The sequence below is a fragment of the Esox lucius genome, chromosome 5 (genome assembly GCF_011004845.1).
Source record: "Esox lucius isolate fEsoLuc1 chromosome 5, fEsoLuc1.pri, whole genome shotgun sequence".
NCBI lineage: Eukaryota > Metazoa > Chordata > Actinopteri > Esociformes > Esocidae > Esox > Esox lucius.
In genome coordinates this window covers 32,368,529-32,388,423 of record NC_047573.1, presented here as the reverse complement: position 1 = coordinate 32,388,423, position 19,895 = coordinate 32,368,529, and the positions used below count along the sequence as shown (strand labels likewise).

The window sequence follows — 19,895 nt, the reverse complement described above, 5'->3', positions numbered from 1 at the left end:
AGACAAATCAGTGTTGAATTCAGAGGCGTGGTGCATTGTTTCGGTTTTCTGATTGGGGCAGAACATGATGAACGTCATTGATTGTTTTTGTAGTGTCCTTTAATATAATAAAGGCACTTTTAAATCAAATCTATTATTATTATTATTTTAATTGTGAAACCGGGACAATTTGGTAGTGAATGTCGAACATCAGACGTTTTAGTGTTTTACAGATATGTGTCAGGACCCGGGACACTCAGCTTGAAATTGGGACAATCCCTGGGCAAACCAGGACGTCTGGTCACCCTAGACAGATATTCAGTCATTCCAATTAATCCAATAACCCTTGATCTTCCATAATCTGACTTTTTGTCTGAACATAAGCACTCCGGCAGTTGAGGTGTTTGTCTTTTATTCGTGTTTATAATTTCTTCAAAACATTGTTGAAAAATAAATAGCAATTTCTCGAAAAGGGAAATATATAAAAATCAAGATGTCCGTAGCCTTTAACCTGTTAGTTCAAAGGCCAAAATAGTCAATTTCCGCCTAAAATTATGTACCCAAATGTAAATGCTTGTAGCTCATGACCTGAATATAGTAGAAACATATGTTTGGGTCCATTTGAAAGCACATGCGTTTTTTTTATTTTTATCATCATGTTTGAAATGCAGTGGGTAGGCCATGCATTGAGATAGGAGGCTGGAGACACTTCAAGTATTGTTCACTAGAAGGAAGGAGACTGTAGGTAAAGTTTTAGGCAGCTACATTGAATGACCATAGAGCTGCAGAATATTTTGTAGGAGGACTCCCAAGTGTCCTTTCCGAGTGTCCCCAAATCTACCCAAGTGGCCAAATTGGATAAATGATTAAATTCCAAACATATGACAACAGAGATTATTCAAAAATACAAGTGTAATAACAAATAAGGTTTACACACTCCCAGAAATGTCATACATGGTGGATCATTAGTTTCCCTTCATTAAGGTACTGACAGGAGGCGCGACGAGAACGCTGATCCAATGCCCCCCAAAATAAGCATTTACAATAAGGGCTAAGTTAGAAGCCAACACTGATCTAATGTCAGAAGTGCAAACACAGCAAACCACAGCAAACAAAAAGTGGAAAAAAAAACTAAGTACACATTGGCCCTCATTTATCATTCTTGCGTAGAAACGGGCGTATATGCTGGCGTAAGATTTTGCTTACACTCCTCTCACCGCCTGATTTATGAAGCTGTGCGTACCTTTAAAATCCAGGTGTACGCAATACCTGCCCTTGATAAATGCCGCGGCTGAAAACGATCGTCATTAGAATAACACGCCCCTATATATTCAAGTCTCCGCTTCCCCCACGCCCTCTTTTTACGCCATGGACACAGGGAAGACGGCAAAAAAGAGAAACTTCTCTGACTTGGAGATTGAGACAATCACCAGGGAGGTAGAAAGAAATAAAATTGTTTTATTTGGCAGTTTAAAAAGCGGAATAAATGATGATGATTTGATGTGTCGTTATTATTATTATTTCTATTATTATTATTTAAAAGAAGAAGAATGTCATTTTTATTATTTTGTCAGTCTGAATTATATTTTGGTCATTAAAAGCCTTTTATTACTGAAACCAGTCCTTGCGCAACTGCCGGACCTAACCCTGGGTGGGGGCAGGACTGCTTGATTGTGGCCATCTCTTTACAGCCGGCTCCCAGAGATCATCCGAGTCTGAGTCGGTTCCACTGTTAACATTTTTAAATGAATTTAGATTTGATTAGAATTACATATGGGGACTGTTGAAGTCTAACACTTCCCTGAGTTGGTTTGATGGAAAGGAGAATAACACACCAGGAGTCAGGTCAATACCAATTCCGTATCATCCGTTTATTACAGAAGCTTCTGGAGACAGAGTGTTGCCCCACAATGTCTAAAAACTAACAGTAACATCAGGATTATTTATACTTCAAATATGCCTAAAAAGTGGAGGCGATAAGTTAGCCAAGCAAGTGTGCCATTGGTCCAATTTATGTTCTATAGCTTATATGTGTAAATGCAGCACAACAGTTCAACAGCTTATTCTTTCAGTGTATCCACAGGACCAATACTAGAATTATATATTGGGACAACAACATGTTATAGCCATATAACAAACGTGTGTATGTATATATATATATATATTCTAATTTCAACTTTATTTCAACAAGGCATGCTGACTGAGACTAAGATATCTTTTACAACTTGGCCCAAAACAAAACGGAAAAAGACAAAACAAGACGGGAAAAAAAAGTATTTGTCAGGTGTACACAAATACACGTACACACATACATACAAACATACATACATATAAAGAACAATAATTTATTTTACTCACCAATCTAAAACGGGATCCTTTCCTTCCATGAACAATTCTTCCTTGCCAGAATCAAAACTTTGTTCATTAAGAGAATCCTCGTCTAGCTCGGTCACTCTCTCGCTGAATCTCCTCAAAAATCTCCTCCTAGTTTGTGTACTTGTTCTTGGATTTCGCTTTCCCACTTTTAGGAGCCATGTTCAAATTCGAAATGTTGAAAAAGATCATAAAAACAAGAAGAAGCAACAATGTGCGTAACGAAAATGCTAGTGCGCTCTGATGCTCTCTCAACTCGAAATGAACCAGGGGTGTCTCGTCACGCACACCTTTAGATTCCAGCCCATTTATCTCACAGTGGACATTCACACATCACAAGAAAGGCTAGCTCATTGGTTATCTAGCTAGCTACGTTTCAAATTAATTGGTCGTCATTGGAGGAAGATATTGTCCTTCAAGTTTGTCTTGGTCCATCTTATGGGTGCGTAACGTGAGGCGCGCTACTAGGGTTTACTGAGGTATTGCGCAGCCATTTCGCTGTGTAGAATCTCCGAATAAGGCTAGTTATCTTCCTGAGTGTCTAATCATAACAGACATACCAAATGTCACGGGGGAAATGCTTGTTTTATGGTCTGAATATCATGAATAGTTTTGTTGCAAGTTGATCGAGTCATTTTTCATTCTGCGACGCATGGATACTATGAGAATTAAAACGGATTTCACCAAGCAAAAATATGCTTCCCTTCCTCTCTGGGAACAGAGGGATAAGAAAACTGTGGAGGTTCAGTAATGTAAGTACACTATTTTCCGTGATACATGAAATAATTAAACCCAGTGCCTACAGAAAAGTGTTTTGTTCTTGTTGATTGTGAAACAATTGCACTGTGTTTTGTCGTCGTAATAGCTATTTTAAATTGGATATACTAGTTAGTTTAACGAGATTCCAAGCTTTCTGGCGATATAAGACATGCCTATACCTAAAAAAAATTGGATTATACGAATCGTCGCAGTTTTTGCCACATGCCGCAAATGAATCTGAACATACACTAAATCTGCAGTAATCTGATGTTTTCCACAAATGTCATAAAAACTTTGCAGAAACCCCAGGCACGCGAATGCACACAAATAACTTTTACCAGCACAAACGTAACCTGCGATTAATATGGCCAGTAGTGATGGAGTTTCAAAACTATTAGTTTAAAGTCATCAGGATCCAATTAACACCATTTTCTGAGATGCATAGCAATCAGAATCAAATGACCTACTTTTATGGATAGAGTTGAAGTGGCTGCAACAAATGAAAATCTTCATCCTTTGGCAGAGTGCTTCCCAACACAACTTTTGTCCTCAAATATCGTGATCAATTCCATATATATGTTTTATCTTGAACGCAGGGCAATGTTACAGCTATCTAACAAACAGTTGCCTAATCTTCTGAACAATTCCTGTCTGAAAAAGATATAACACCAGGTAGGCTTATAGCCTATAATTGTACTGAGAAAGATGTGTGGATAATAGTTAACTAAATCACATTTTATATGGGTCTAATATTACCGTAGATATACTGTTTTTACCAGCCATCTAACCAACCAAAACCAGAGAAAATTCAACTAGCGCTTCATAAGTCACTAATCTGGTTATGTGTGCCCACCTTTGCACGCATAATGATCACACACACAACAACTGAGGTGTGAAAATGTTATTTGGGTTCAAATTATACAATAATACATTATGACATGAAACGTGTCATAATTATTTCACGCACCTATCCTATTTCAAAAGTAATTATAATTTTTTTCATTTAAGAATGGCGATGTTTATTTGTTGATTTAGGCATCTCGTAATGGTTTCTGATCTAACAAATAGATTCCTGAAATGAAACAACAGTACAGGGAAGCAAAAACTCCGAACGGAAAGAGTTGGAACGAACAAATTTGGGACGATACCATTGACACAATAGAAATGGAGTGCGCTGAGACTGATGTAGCCTGCAGAACCTATAACAAAGCAAAATTACATCAGACTTCTCCCAAATCCTTCTATTAAAAGTAGATGGTTTTGACAAAATACTTATCAAACTAAATAATTAATACATTGGCTTACAGTTGCAGTGTTACAAGGGTAGTTGAAGTAGCCAGTCGCTGGAGATTGAGGAAGAAATGTGTTTTATTACTCAAGTTAAAATGCGGTATTGTAAACAAACTGAGCATGGCGTTATTGTTTATTTTATATTACTACCAGAAAAATATTAACTTTTATTTTTTGCAACCGGAAAACTAAATTGCGTTGATAGTTTACTCCTCCCTTCCTACCTGAGCCCCTCCTTAAGTCCTTGGTACCAAATGTAAAGTGGAAACAGGAAGGTCAGGAGCCAAAATTAGCATAAATCACAAGTGTGACCCTGGTGCCGTGGTAAAGCACCAGTGGAAACGCATTACGTTCTTGTTACTTCTTAGTTATGTAGGAACTACAAAGTAATTTGAGATGTAGTTAGGTGCTTAATTCTGAGTAACAGCTCATAACAATTAAATTGTGCATACAATCCTTTTCAATTCTTACCACTTACTTACATTCTTGTTAATACATAGTTTAGTGGGAACTACTCTGTATGTGGGATATAATCTAAAGGGTTACCAATTATTTTAACTTGACTGTTTTTTTGTCAGCCATGTGACAATGATGTCAGATTCTTTTGTAATTACCAACCTCATCTACTTTGCGGAATCAATATAAAAACATTTTCAAATATAGATACATTCTTCTTACTTTCTGCTACTCTAATAGGAACCTCTTGTACTCTGGTAGATGTCTCACAGGTCACTGTTAAAGCCTATTATTTCTTTGGTTGACATTCATTTCAGCTTACTGCCACCAATGACTGAACCAATTTGCTTATCCTTAAAGTTGACACTTCTTTCTCACCACTCTCCTTCAAAAATAAATCCAAAGAGCTGCAATCCAACAAATTCACCTGCTGAATACCCCAAATCTTTGTATGTCCTATTGTTTGAGAATGGATTTTCATTAACAGTTGTGATCATAAGTTTGCAAGCCCAGACAGCAATGGTGAAATATTGGCATTGATTTTGAAAATATGACTGATCATGGAAAAAAACATGTCTTTTATTTAAGGATTGTGATCATATGAAGCCATTTATTATCACTTACTTGTTTGGCTCCTTTTTAAATCAAAATGATAACAGAAATCACATAAATGGTCCTGATCAAAAGTTTGCAGGCAAAATGTTTGGCCTTGTTACAGACAAACAAGGTGACACAAACAGGTGGAAATGACAATTAAAGGGGAATTTCCTAGACCTGGGGCTTTTTAAAATGCAATTAGTGTTTGTGTATAAATATTCAATGAGTTTGTTACTGTAGCTCTCACATGGATGCACTGAGCAGACTATATACTGAGCCATGGGGAGCAGAAAAGAACTGTCAAAAGACCTACGTAACAAGGTAATGGAACTTTATAAAGATGGAAAGGGATGTAAAAAGATTACCAAAGCCTTGCAAATGCCAGTCAGTACTGTTCAGTCACTTATTAAAAAGTAGAACATTTGGGGATCTCCCAAGGTAAGGTAGACCAAGAAAGATTTCAGCCAAAACTGCCAGAAGAATTTTTCAGGATACAAAGAAAAACCCATCGGTAACCTCAGGAGAAATACAGGCTGCTCTGGAAAAAGACGATGTGGCTGTTTCAAGGAGCACAAAATTTGAACAAAAATGAGCTGCATGGTCGAGTTGCCAGAAAGAAGCCTTTACTGCGCTAATGCCATAAAAAAAGCCTGGTTACAATATGCACGATGAGAGGTTGACACGCCTCACAGCTTCTGGCACATTGTAATCTGGAGTGACGAGACCAAATTATAGATTTATGGACACAACCATAAGCACTATGTTTGGAGAGGTGTCAACAAGGCCTATAGTGAAGAGAATACCATCCCCACTGTGAAGCATGTTGGTGGCTCAGAGATGTTTTTGGAGGCACGGGGAATCTTGTGAAAATGTATGGCAAAATGAATACAGGATGTTATACAGAAAATTCTGGCAGACAATTTGCATTCTTCTGCACGAAAGCTGCACATGGGACGCTCTTGGACTTTCCAGCATGACAATGACCCTAAGCACAAGGCCAAGTTGACCCTCTAGTAGTTACAGGAGAAAATGGTGAAGGTTCTGCAGTAGGGCTGTCAACGAATATTCTAAATTCGAATATATATTCAAATCGTTTTTAAAAAACGAATTTCTTTTTGCATCATCTTCCGCTTATCCGGGGCCGGGTTGCGGGGGCAGCAGTCTAAGCAGGGATGCCCAGACTTCCCTCTCCCCAGACACTTCCTCCAGCTCTTCCGGGGGGACACCGAGGCGTTCCCAGGCCAGCCGGGAGACATAGTCCCTCCAGCGTGGGACGGTGGGACGGGACCGGAACACCTTCCCAGGAAGGCGTTCCGGAGGCATCCGAAACAGATGCCCAAGCCACCTCATCTGAGCCCTCTCGATGTGGAGGAGCAGCGGCTCTACTCTGAGCTCCTCCCGGGTGACCGAGCTTCTCACCCTATCTCTAAGGGATCGCCCAGCCACCCTGCGGAGAAAGCTCATTTCGGCCGCCTGTATCCGGGATCTTGTCCTTTCGGTCATGACCCAAAGCTCATGACCATAGGTGAGAGTAGGAACGTAGATTGACCGGTAAATCGAGAGCTTCGCCTTGCGGCTCAGCTCTTTCTTCACCACGACAGACCGATACATCGACCGCATTACTGCAGAAGCTGCACCGATCCGTCTGTCAATCTCCCGTTCCATCCTTCCCTCACTCGTGAACAGGACCCCTAGATACTTAAACTCCTCCACTTGAGGCAGGCACTCTCCACCAACCTGAAGTGAGTTTCGAAGGTGAATAATAATATTCAAATTTTTATTTATTTTTTGGAAAAAAACATTTGCGGTAGCAGAGGTTGTCTGGCTGTCTGCTTTGCAAGTGGGCGAGCTAGCGCGCCTGACGGTACAGATCTATATGTCCGACACAACTGAAGCGTGGTGTCGCGACGTCATACAGCCATGGTTGATGCTCCACGCCCCTGACCAGCAGCTGATTGGATGAACGCGTGATGTGGGTCTGGCTACTCGAGAATTTCAACAGTGTCATGGCTGGCTTGTTGAGAATACGATCTCGTATTTTACAAAAATAGTTCACTGAAACGTGTTTCTGAAAACATTTTAAGCAAGAAATAGGCCATGCAGTTGCTGAATCTGTCTTCATTTCAGCTCAACAAAGGTTAGTTTGAAAGATATTCGTCTACTTCTACTGGATACTCTACAACTGCATGGTCTTGGTCATCATTTGATTTACTTGTTTTTGTGTAGGTAATACGTTGTCAAATATGTTCAAACTTAACTAATTGTATAGGTAGTGTATTTATGTCTCTTTGTATTAATTTGTCCTGTTTTTGACAAAATGCGCGTCATTGACAAAATGCACATAATATTCGAATAGTTCGAATATTATGTGTTTTTTTAGAGGGAATATTCTAACTTCATTTTTGAGCAATTTTGATAGGCCTATTCTGCAGTGACCATCAAACTCTTCTGACCTTAATATCATTAAGCCACTCTGGGGAAATCTCAAACGTGCAGTTTATGCAAGACGATCAAAGACTTTGCATGACCTGGAGGCATTTGCCAAGATGAAGTGGCAGCTATACCACCTGCAAGAATTCAAGGCCTAATAGACAACTGTCAATGATGCTAAATGGGGCTAAGAACTAAGGGTATGCAGATTTTTGAACAGGGGTCAGTAAATGTTTTTCTTTGTTCCCATGTTTTGTTTTATGATTGTGCCATTCTTTTATTACCTACAGTGGAATGTGAATCCCATAAGAAATAAAATATGTTTTGCCTGCTCACTCATATTTTCTTTAGAAATGGCACTTATATTACCAATTTTCCAAAGGTATGCAAACTTTTAAGCACAACTGTAGCATTTCTCTTTTGCCCTTCCTTCAATGTGCTCTATTTCTTTTTGCATATTCAGATCAATGGAACCTTCGCCTCCACCCCGTTTTCACTCCGAAATGGCACCATCCAGGTTTACCAATCTGGTTTCTCGGTGGCAGTCAGCACCGACTTTGGTCTGCTTGTGACGTACGATGCCTACCATTATGTCACAATCAATGTACCTGCTGACTATTTCAACAGCACATGCGGTCTGTGCGGAACATTCAACAACCACCCCGAGGATGATTTCCGCTCCCGCTCGGGACTGGTCCTGGCCTCTGATGTTGACTTTGCTAACAGCTGGCAGTCAGCGGAGGATGATGACCCAGCCTGTCATAGGATCCAGTGTGCTGGGTTAAGCTGTGCCAGCTGCACAGATGCTCAGAGAAGTCTCTATGGCAACAATGCCTACTGTGGCATCCTCCAGGACCCAACTGGACCGTTCGCCCCATGCCACGCCCAGCTTCCCCCACAGACCTATGTGGAGAACTGCCTCTATGATCTGTGCGTTGGGGGAGGGTACCAGCCCATCCTGTGCCAGTCCCTCAACGCGTATGCCACCCAGTGCCAACAAAGGAACATACACCCGGGACTGTGGAGGAGACAAGGATTCTGTGGTAAGTACAGTATGGGAATGTCAAACTTGCAACTGAAGATTCTCTTTCTTTTCTCTACTCTTTTCTTTACTCACTGCACTCAACTGGCATATATTTTGAACAGTTCTTTTTTTCATTGTATTTGGTCAGAAATCTCCTGCCCAGCCAACAGTCACTTTGAGTCCCAGGGCACAGGCTGTCCCGCCACCTGCAACAACCTTAACGCCTCCATTGGCTGCCCCCTACCTTCCCAGGAGAGCTGTATCTGTAACACGGGTTACGTCCTCAGTGCGGGGGTGTGCGTACCCCTCGCCCAGTGTGGCTGTACCTTTGAGAACCGCTACTACAGTTCTGGAGCGACCATCATCCTGGACGAGAACTGTGGCAGGCGCTGCAGCTGCAACCAAGGAACCATGACTTGTTATTCCAATAGGTGTAGTGAACTTGAGGCCTGCGTGGTGGTGGATGGGGAGAGGGGCTGCAGACCCACCAGCTACTCCACCTGCTTGGTGGAGGGACAAGGACTTTACCGCACTTTCGATGGAGTCTCTTTCCAGTACCCCGGGGCTTGTGGTTTGATTGTGTCCAGGGTGATGGGCTCGTCCCTTTACCCTCACTTTGTGGTTACAGTAGAGAAAGTGCCCACAGGTCAGCAGGGCTTTCACCGACTGCTTAAGTTTGAGGCGGAGGGGACACAGGTGGCCATTGAGATGGGAAGTGGGAGTGTTGTGCAGGTCAGTGGCATTCCTCTTTAATGCAATAGGTCTACAGCTGACTCGCTCAGTAAGGAATGTTTAATGACATTTTAATGGCATTTGTATAATGAATGATTTTTTGTGACTACCTCCCCCATCCTTGTTTTAAAGGGATAGTTCACCAAAATTACATACTGGGTTCTTTTAACTTTCAAATCTCTAACCTTGAACCTATTTCCTTTTGAATATCCCAACAGGTGGACGGTCAGTTGGTCCAAGTGCCCTTCAGCACCGTGTCTGGCCGCATCCAAGTCTTCCACAGTAGTATCTACAGCATTGTCCTCCGCACCGCCTTCGGTGTCACCGTACAAACTGACTGGCCTCACTTGGTCCGCATCACTGCACCGGGCACTTACAACAACTCTCTCGGTGGCCTGTGCGGCAACTACAATGGCAACGGGGCGGACGAATTCAGCACCCCAGATGGTGTCCCGGTCAACAACTCTATGCTCTTTGGGGACAGTTGGCGGGATGGATCCCTCTCTGCATTCTGTGTAGAACCTTGGGGGGAGCCAAGAACTGGGCAGAACACCAGTGCTTACTATTCTGACCAGTCATGCGGCCTCATAGCTTCACCTCGAGGACCATTCTCTTTGTGCCAAAGCATGTTGGAACCTCGCCAGCGAGTGGAGGAGTGTGTGCAGAGTTTGACTTTGTCAGGCGGGGCGCAGGAGGTCCTGTGTGAGGCTCTTCGAGATTACGCTCTGCTGTGCCAACAGAACGGCATCACAATTGGAGACTGGAGGAGTATCACTGATTGCAGTAAGTACCTGTAGTGATACTGCAAATGTAGCACATCACCAGAAGCATTTCATGGACACAGGTGTTTTTTTTATGTATTGGGTCACATGTGTGAAATATACCATTGAATGCGAAAATGGCATAACTATGGAGGAATTTTAAGAACTTTATTAAATAAATATATTCACGAAATAATTCAATAAAATGGGGAATGGAGTCACACACAGGGAGCTCCAATTGCAATGTTGATAGCCCTGGCTGTTGAATCGATTCAACCGGAATGTCCATAAATGGGCATCCATTGTAATATCTTTGTCCATATCAATTTCATCTGCAGTAGAAAGCAGTGGCCTTTGCAGTGGCCTCCCCCCAAGGTCAGAGCTCAAGGCCCTTCCCCCAAATCCCTGAAAATGTAGTTAATACTACTGCCTCCTATGCCAGTAGACTGATGGCTGTCTACGTATAACTATATATATTCAGTATTGGAAAAGAGAGACATTTAAAAAAAAGTTTATAAACTACAAAAGCACAATCGGGTCAGCACAAAAATGGACAGTGCTATATAGCCTGTTGATCACTGTTCAACACCAACAACCAAGCGTGACATTTCCGAAATGTAATTAGCAGAGGCCACCTCATTGTCCACTGGGGACATTTTCTTCATCGATCCTCTTCCTCTCCCTAACAGCAACCCTACTCCACACTACTCTTTCACAGTGTGCTCTATGCCGCATCTTCGATGTTTCTGACTGGTTCGAATTTGCTGTTCAGCTAATATCCTTTCACCGCCCCGCACGGCCTGTTACTTTATTGGGCTGTGGCTTTTACATTCATTGGTTATAGAGCCATCACAGAATTTGGCTATTTTCAGAAAAGTGAGAGGCGCGATCAGAACAATGTATTTGTATAGTTTGATTGACCGATTTGAGACATACAGTTGGACATTTGAATTATAAACTTAAATCTTAAAATAGCAAAAGGTAGGGGAAGGTGTGTTATAAGAGCGCTTGTAGATGTGTTGAATGACACAGTAGTCTGTTAGCTTGCCAGACTCCAACCTTCATACTAATAATCTTCATAATTTTTTTGTAGGAAAATGGATTCTAAAATTAACTCCTAATAAATCTTATACAAATTTGAATAGGATTATAGGGAAGTTGGCACACCAGTATAAATAATTATTTTGATTGAGCATAAAAATTAAATGAAAAGCCAAAATCACAGCTTTATGCGGTTTAGAAATCGCTGTTCAAATTGCGATTTCAATATGAATTTGATTAATCATGCAGGCCTACTCTTCAGCTACACTTATATTGGTCTTGGAATAATGATTCCAAAAAAATATTGTATATCCAGCTGCCAGAATCAGATGCCAACAATGGCAGGCCCTGTAACTAACTGGTAAACTCTTTCTTTCAGTGGGCTAATACACAATGCGTGCATTCCAAATATTACGAAGTGTATCTCCTGCTTAAATGACACACACTGGACCCAAAACATTTACGTTTTTTAATCAACAATATCATAATTTTTTAGGGATTTAATGCATGATCGGAATTACAGATGAATAGATCAGGGCTATTTTTTTTCTTATTGAGGTCTGGGGCGAATTCGCCTAGGCCTAAAGATGCCAATAGTAATTAGGAAGCGGAAAATGCCTATTGCACACCAAAAATTACTATTTAACTATTTAGGGCATACCCAAATCTCAGTCTTGGCCAGTGATTTTGGTTTCCATTGACCTGACCGATGTTACTTCATTTTGTTCTCAAAAAATTATACAATGTACAATGATCTTTAATAGACACTGCTCAAAAAAAAATTGGAAACCCTGAAATCTCACATCGGGTCTTGATGAACTAAATATATTAAAGATCTTTACTGTACATTGAATATTTTGTTAAGAACAAAATGACATAACGGTCAATGGAAACCAAAATCACCGACCAATTGAGGGCTTGATTCAAACTCACACCAAAAATCTATGTAAACAATTGAAATCAGACAATTTGACTCAGTAGTGTGTATGGCACCCACGTTCCTGACAACATCTGGGCAAGGTAGTGATGAGACGGCGGATGGTGTCCTGGGGGATCTCCTCGCAGACCTGGATCAGGGCATCAGTGAACTCCTGGACAGTCTGTGGTGCTTTTTGGTGGCATTGGATGCACCGATACATAATGTCCCAGTCGTTTTCCGTTGGATTCAGGTCTGGGGAACGTGAGGGCCAGTCAGTGGCATCAATGCCTTCATTATCCAGGAACTACTTACACACTCTGGCCACATGAGGTCAGACATTGTCCTGGACCAGGAGGAACCCAGGGACTACAGAGCCAGTGTAAAATCTGACGATGGTTCTGAGGATTTCATCCCAGTAACTAACAGCCGTCAGGGTACCATTGGCTAGCAGGTCTAACATTGGCTAGAGGTCTGTGCGACCCTACCAGTATATGCTTCCCAAGACCATCACTGACCCACCGTCAAACCGGTCATGCTGGATGAAGTTGCAGGCAGCGTAATGTTCACTGCAGCATCTCCAGACTCTTTCACGTCTGTCAAACATGCTCCCTCTGAACCTGCTCTCATCTGTGAAGAGAATGGGGCGCCAATGGCGGATCTGCTAATTCTGGTGTTCTCTGGCAAATCCCAGTCGAGCTGCATGGTGCTAGGCTGACAGTTGGTCAGAAACATGCACACCAGTAGCTGTTGGAGGTCATTTTGTAGGGGCTCTGGCAGTGCTCCTCCTGTTCCTCCTTGCAAAAAGTAGCAGATACTGCTGGGTTAATGCCCTTCTACACCCCTGTCAAGCTCTCCGCGTTGAACTCCTCTATGCTCTTGAGACTGTACTGGGACACACAGCAAACCTTCTTGTGACGGCACATACAGTATGGATGGGCCATCCTGGAGGAGATGGACTACCTGTGCAACCTTAATGGGCTGCAGGTACTGCCTCATGCTATCAGTAGTGACAAGGACACTAGCAAAACTAAATAAGAATCAGTCAGGAAAGATAAGGAGAGAGCAACTGTCTGTGGCCAACACCTGCAAAATGGTGTCCAAAACAGGTGACATTAATTCACTATTTCTTATGCTTCCTGACTGGATAGATTGATATCCCTGGAGTTTAATTGACTTGGTGTTATACTGTGATGGTTATGTGTTCCCTTAATTTTGATTTAAAAATTATAAAAACAAATTGAGCAGTGTAATTTTTGGAGGGGAATCAGAGCTAGTAGCCAGTAATAGCTCCACAAATGTGCAGTAGGGCACAGGGCTAAACAGTAGATCGGGATATTACAAGTTTTATTTAAACTTGTTCTCACATGGCAACCCTGGCAATGAAGTCGATTTACCAATCAAAAATCAGTATTCGGTAGACCCCGCCCTCCCTTCTGTGATGAGTGAAAGTGACAGATTAAAGTAATCATGGATTAAATAATAAGAGATTTCACAAGGACTGCAACCTTGAAATAAATACATTGTGAAATATGAAATTGTGAAATAAATTGTTAAATGAAGAAATACACCATGACATATGTTGCATGTTTTTTTATTAATTCATTTATTCATGATTGAAATCATATATTTCCCTTAATATTGAATTATTTCACGGTTTATATATTTATTTAATAAAATCCCTAAAATTCCTCCATACAAAACAAAGGTTTAGTTCTCGTTGTAAATTGTAAATATTTAAATAACTTTTCAGTAATTCAAATTTTTCTGTGATTCCTTATTATTATTACTTGTATCTTGGTGAATATACTTTAATTATTGTATTGTTTTCTATATTTAATATATGTTTTTATTGAACGATACAATGAATTGTCTTTTGATAATGCATACAATACTGAAATGGTTCAGCTTTAATATAATGCTATAGCCTGTCCATGACATTATGTTAGTGTTGTTTCTAAAATGCGTTCCCCCAATGCTGTGTTCCCCTACAGGACAAACCTGTCCCACCAACAGCCACTATGTCCTGTGTGGCACCTCTTGTCCTGCTTCCTGTCCCAGTCTTACCTTCCCCTTTTCCTGTGTCGCTACGTGCCAGGAGGGATGCCAGTGTAATGACGGCTTCCTGCTCAGCGCCAACCAATGCGTAGTGCCAACTGGCTGCGGATGCACCTACCACGGGCGTTACCGCCAAGGTGGAGAGAGTTTCTGGGACGGAGATATGTGCCAGAGCCAGTGCACCTGTAACGGCACCACCGGAGCAGTCCAATGCACCCCATATGCCTGTGCTCCCGACGAGTCCTGCCGCGTGGTGGACGGTGAGTACGGCTGCCACCCCAACCCCAGTGGCACCTGCTCAGCCTCCGGGGACCCCCACTACCGCACATTTGATGGGAAGACATTCGATTTTCAAGGCACCTGCCGCTACGTCTTGGCTACACTTTGTGGGAACACCACAAGAGGGCTGCAGCCCTTTTCGGTGGAGGCCAGGAATGAGCAATGGAACGGGTTAACGGTTTCCATCACGGCTGAGGTGTTCGTCAACGTGTGGAACCACCAGGTGCACATTTCCAGGAACAGGGTTGGAGTGGTTGAGGTAAATGGAAAAACATTTAGTTTTTTTTTTCTAACTGTACTTACAAACAGGACTGAGTCTGTCACAAAGTTCAGGAAGTTTAAATGTGATTACTAGCTTAGCTAGCAATAACGTAATCCCTTTTAAACACAGCATTTAGAAAGAGTGCAACATTGGCCAGCTAACTACATGGAATTCTAGGTTAAAAATGTGTTGCTGCTTACTGATATTATATAATATTGTGACACAAATCCTATCAAGTATTCAGGGTAAGGCAAGCAGTGGACCAAACCACTGTGAGGCAAGGGAGGGGGGACTCAAAATGTTTCTAAACTTAAAAAACATTATTTGGGGTTTGTATCGTTTCACTACTTGCAAATATATTTAAGGATATATCATTATGTTATTTACAAAACACAGCATTGTTTTTAAGGATATTTTTAGGGGGGACAACCCTTAGATTGGGGGGGGCAAGACCCCGCCGACCCCCCTGGGATTTCCGCCCTTGGCCATGGGGTACATATGCATAAAAAAAAAAAATTCATTACACAAAGTGAGACATTTCAAGTCTTTTTTTGTTTCAATCTAGATGATTGTGGCTTACAGCTCATGGAAAGCAAAAATCCAGTATCTCAAAACATATAATTTACAATACAGAAATGATTAGCTGATAAGAGCTTCTCAGGTTGACATTTCTGTGTTATGAATTTTTATTTATAACCCAAACCTGAACTTTTCCACGATATTCAGATTTTTTTAGATGCACCTGTAGGTGTTATTTATGCACCACCATGAAAACAGTTCAAATACTTTTGTTTTATTTTCAGATAGATGGTGTGACCAGCAACTTGCCTATCCTCTTGAATGGAGGACAGGTTTCCATCTACGCGAGTGGATTCCGCACATTTGTCATCTCTGACTTTGGCCTGAGTGTCAGCTATGATGGCTCAAGTGTTGTGTCCATCTCTGTCCCCTCCAATTACAGGTGGGCAATAGGTACACATTGCTGGTAGTGGTCATGAAAGAAAAATATATCTTTGAAATATGTTTACTTTACTTTTTCTTAAAAAATAACTGGTGTTATAATCTTAAATCATGTTTGTGGTCAGTTATGTTTTCAGTTACATAACAGACCCATTGTGTGATTATTATTACATCAGAGTGTCCTGTGTCACTATTTTATTAATAACAGTGGAAAGACCTGTGGGCTGTGCGGAAACTTCAATGGCAATAGCAATGATGACTTCCTCACCCCCTCCCAAGCTCTGGTGTCTACTCCAATCCTGTTTGGTAATTCCTGGAAGGTAGAGGACAACTACACCTGCAGTGAGGGCTGTGGAGCCTTCTGTCCAACCTGCGCCGACCCAACTTCCGCTCGTTCCCAGTGCGACATAATCAGGGTTGTTGATGGACCTCTGAGCTTTTGTCACAGCCAGGTGGACCCTGAGCCATACTTCAACGACTGTGTGTTTGACGTTTGCCTGTCTGGGAACAGAGGCCAGGATGTTCTATGCAGGGCTATTCAGACATATGTGAGCGCCTGCCAGTCTACCAACACTAGGATATATCCCTGGAGACAGAATACCACTTGCAGTAAGTTACTTCACCTTGGACTGTAAGACAGGACCTTACGTAATGCTTGGTGTAGGGCCAAACAGGGTCAGTGTTTCTCAAGCATGTGCTTCAACACAATGTTAATTTTAACATTGTGAACACAAATATTTCACATCAACACATTCTGGTGTTTATATAGATTTATACAGATGGAGAAAGAAAATCTCTGCAGTTGAACATACATTCTTACAATATAGAGCAGTTTTCACTGATTGCAACTGTTTAACTAAGGCTAATTAGTTAAAGCAAAAAACTTGGAGAGAACTAAGTTCCTTAAGCCAATCTCATCTTTGCATTCTTTTTAACTGTTTATATTTACAGGGATTGATTGTCCAGCGAACAGCCACTATGAGCTTTGTGGCACATACTGTGGACACACGTGTGCCAGCAGCATTGATGCCAGCTGTGAGCAGAGCTGCTCTGAGGGTTGCTTCTGTGATCCAGGTTACCTCAGGAGCGCAGGCCGTTGTGTTCCTGTAGAACAATGTGGCTGCCAGTACAATGGCTACTATTACAATGTGAGTTACACTATAATTTATGTCAGTTAAACAGTGTATAATAGACAACATCATAACAAGTGTCTGTGTATACTGGAACCAAGTACAGCGTGGTCAATTGGAGAAGTAGAAAAAAAGGTTTCTTTTAATCCTTTTGGAGTCGAAGTAATAGAAAGCGTAAAAGCTAACCCACTAATTGTGAGGAGCAATAATTAAATAATTTTAATAGGAAAGAATCATGCAGAAGACAAAATCTGAGTGCAGCAGGTTCAGATGGATTTGTCGTAATTCAAACCAACATTAGTTGTCATACCATAAGTAATTGAGAAAGAGTGGTAGAGAATGTACCTGTTTTAATTTTAGTGTGTTCACCCAGAAATGTGAAGGTTCAGAATTTTCATCCACAATGCTCTTTGGTATGACAAAAATGGGTCCCTATGCATCTCAGTTAGTTTTTTGACAAGACATGGAAGGCAGGCAAGAGACATCAGAACAGTCTAACCACAGAAAAGGCATATACATTTGTGAACAATAGTCACATCAATGTTTTTCTGAAAATAAAGCACTGATGGTCTGTCCTATTTGCTTTTTTAATATGGACTACTACATCGTGGTTCCCAACCTTTTTTCATTACTGTACCACCAACAGAATTCTGTTCAGCTCAGAGTACCCCTGAAATCCCAGTCCCCCTCATGTTGATATTTATAGTAAGCCAATGGTTTATAGTTTTCTCAAGTAGCCTCTGTGGGATGGCCAAGTACCCCCAAGGTACTTTGCAACCACTGTCTACAGAACATATAATAATGGTCTTCTATAGACCAATGCTACCTTGTGGCAACACAACATATTGACTCAAAATCATTAAGGAAAAAATTCTACAATTAGAATTTTAACAAGGCACACCTGTAAATTGAATTTCATTCCAGGTGACTACCTCATGGGGTCATTATTGACTGGTATCAGCAGATTATAGGGTTACTCGTAAATCTGCCTATCTATAAAAAACTCATCAGTCAATCGATTGTTTGTCCAGATGATGTAAGACCTCTTAGGGGTTGAAGAGCTTACTCTTGTGGGGGAGGACAGCCTGCCCCTTGGTTAAAACCTAGGTATTGACAGAAAAAAGAGAATGTGTTTTATTGACATAGGACAGCTGGGCAGCACCTTTTTCCCCTTTAAGTACTGATGATTTTCCTGTATTCATTTAGAGACTACTTAGATGATTATCCTGTATGCTTTTGACACATCTCTCAATTTGCAAATAAACTATTAATTGTTTCAAGAGAAATTTGTCTCTGTACTTACTCCTTTAAGAGTGTCTATCGATGGAATTACCATCACAGTGGCCAGTCTGGTTGCACAGTGTAAGTATATTTACTATCTGATCTGCACTGCTTTCTTTACTCCAGGTTGGTGAGTCGTTCTGGACCAATGGCTGCTCTCAACACTGTCAGTGCTACGCCCCCAATGACCTGCGCTGCTCGGCCACATCCTGCACCCCCAAACAGGAGTGCACCATCAGAAATGGCCGCCTTGGCTGCTTAAGCACCTTGTCCACATGCACGGTCTGGGGTGACCCCCATTATGTCACCTTTGATGGGGCTTTGGCACATTTCCAGGGCACCTGCTCCTATGAAATTGCCAAGACCTGCAACCAGTCCAGCAATGACTTCGCATTTCGTGTGGTAGCCACTAACCGTCACCGCGGCAACAACCATGTATCGTTTGTGTCACTGGTGGATGTTTGGCTGTCCAGCAGAGGAGTTCAGACCCATGTCTCCATTGAACAGAGCAAAAGAGTGACGGTACATCTACTACAATCTACTAAAAATCGGTTAAATCAAAGTACAAATCTGTCCCTTTTTAGCTGAGATTTTAATCATAGAGATCTTTTGTCCAATCATAAATGCCTTGAAATACTTGCATATACCTATATCCATATATATATGGATATGTGGATATATATATATATCACTGTTTCCCAAACCTCTTTTTGGGCCTCCCAAGACATTTCACATTTTTATTTTTAAATCCTAAATTGCCACATTTAATTAATCAAATGGTTGAAGATGAATTAGACTAATTGAATGAGGTGTGCCAGTTTCATTCAACGTGTGATTAATCCCTTCCATATGTACTTCATATGGAAATTATTGGGTAAAGTTTAGCCAGTAGGAACAATTCTTTCAGATGTTTAGTAACCAGTTTCAGATAAGTGGTTTAATGATGATTGTGCAGCTTATCTGCTGTAGCCTATTATTCAGCACTCTGTATTGCTCTTCATTTTAGGTTGTATTAATTGTCAACATTTTTACTATCTCCATTTGCAGTCAGTTGATTTACTATGTTGCCAAACCACCCTGTTTGTCTATCTACTGTAATGTTAACAATGCACAACATAAGGCCCCAACAAAAGTGCGTGGGAAGCCCAAGAAGAGGTTTGGGGGAAACAGTCCAATATTATATACTATCCTGTGTCAAACTAGTTAAGTCTAGGCCTGAGTTTTTTCCCATTTAAAATCAAATCCCTTTTTGACTTTTCCCCTTCTCTCTGTCAGGTGAATGGGAACGAAGTCGCTATCCCCTCCTCTGTCGGCTCAATTGCCGGACTGGTGCAGGAGCAGGGCTACGTGGTGCTTAACTCCAGTGACCTCGAGGTCCAATACGATGGCCAGAGCACCCTACTTGTCAGACTGGCCAGAAGCCACCAAGGCCTGGTGTGTGGGATGTGCGGCAATCTCAACGGGGACCCAGGCGATGACAAAGTTCTGCCCAACGGCACTCTGGCAACAAGTGACAATTACTTTGGCGATGGTTGGAAGGCAGACATTAGCCAGCCCGGGTGAGATG

The 19,895-nt window shown here is 41.5% G+C and overlaps 1 protein-coding gene across 1 annotated transcript in view; it reads left to right on the top strand.

Annotated features, from left to right (window-relative positions):
- Positions 1-19,895, top strand: part of LOC105006337 (alpha-tectorin) — a 46,828-nt gene that overhangs the window by 17,014 nt on the left and 9,919 nt on the right. The window contains exons 9-17 of the mRNA XM_034292393.1: positions 8,348-8,927; positions 9,057-9,640; positions 9,859-10,423; positions 14,353-14,954; positions 15,761-15,918; positions 16,126-16,526; positions 16,869-17,065; positions 18,455-18,850; positions 19,604-19,887. Coding sequence (XP_034148284.1) covers positions 8,348-8,927; positions 9,057-9,640; positions 9,859-10,423; positions 14,353-14,954; positions 15,761-15,918; positions 16,126-16,526; positions 16,869-17,065; positions 18,455-18,850; positions 19,604-19,887 — 3,767 coding nt within the window. The remainder of the gene's footprint in view (positions 1-8,347; positions 8,928-9,056; positions 9,641-9,858; positions 10,424-14,352; positions 14,955-15,760; positions 15,919-16,125; positions 16,527-16,868; positions 17,066-18,454; positions 18,851-19,603; positions 19,888-19,895) is intronic.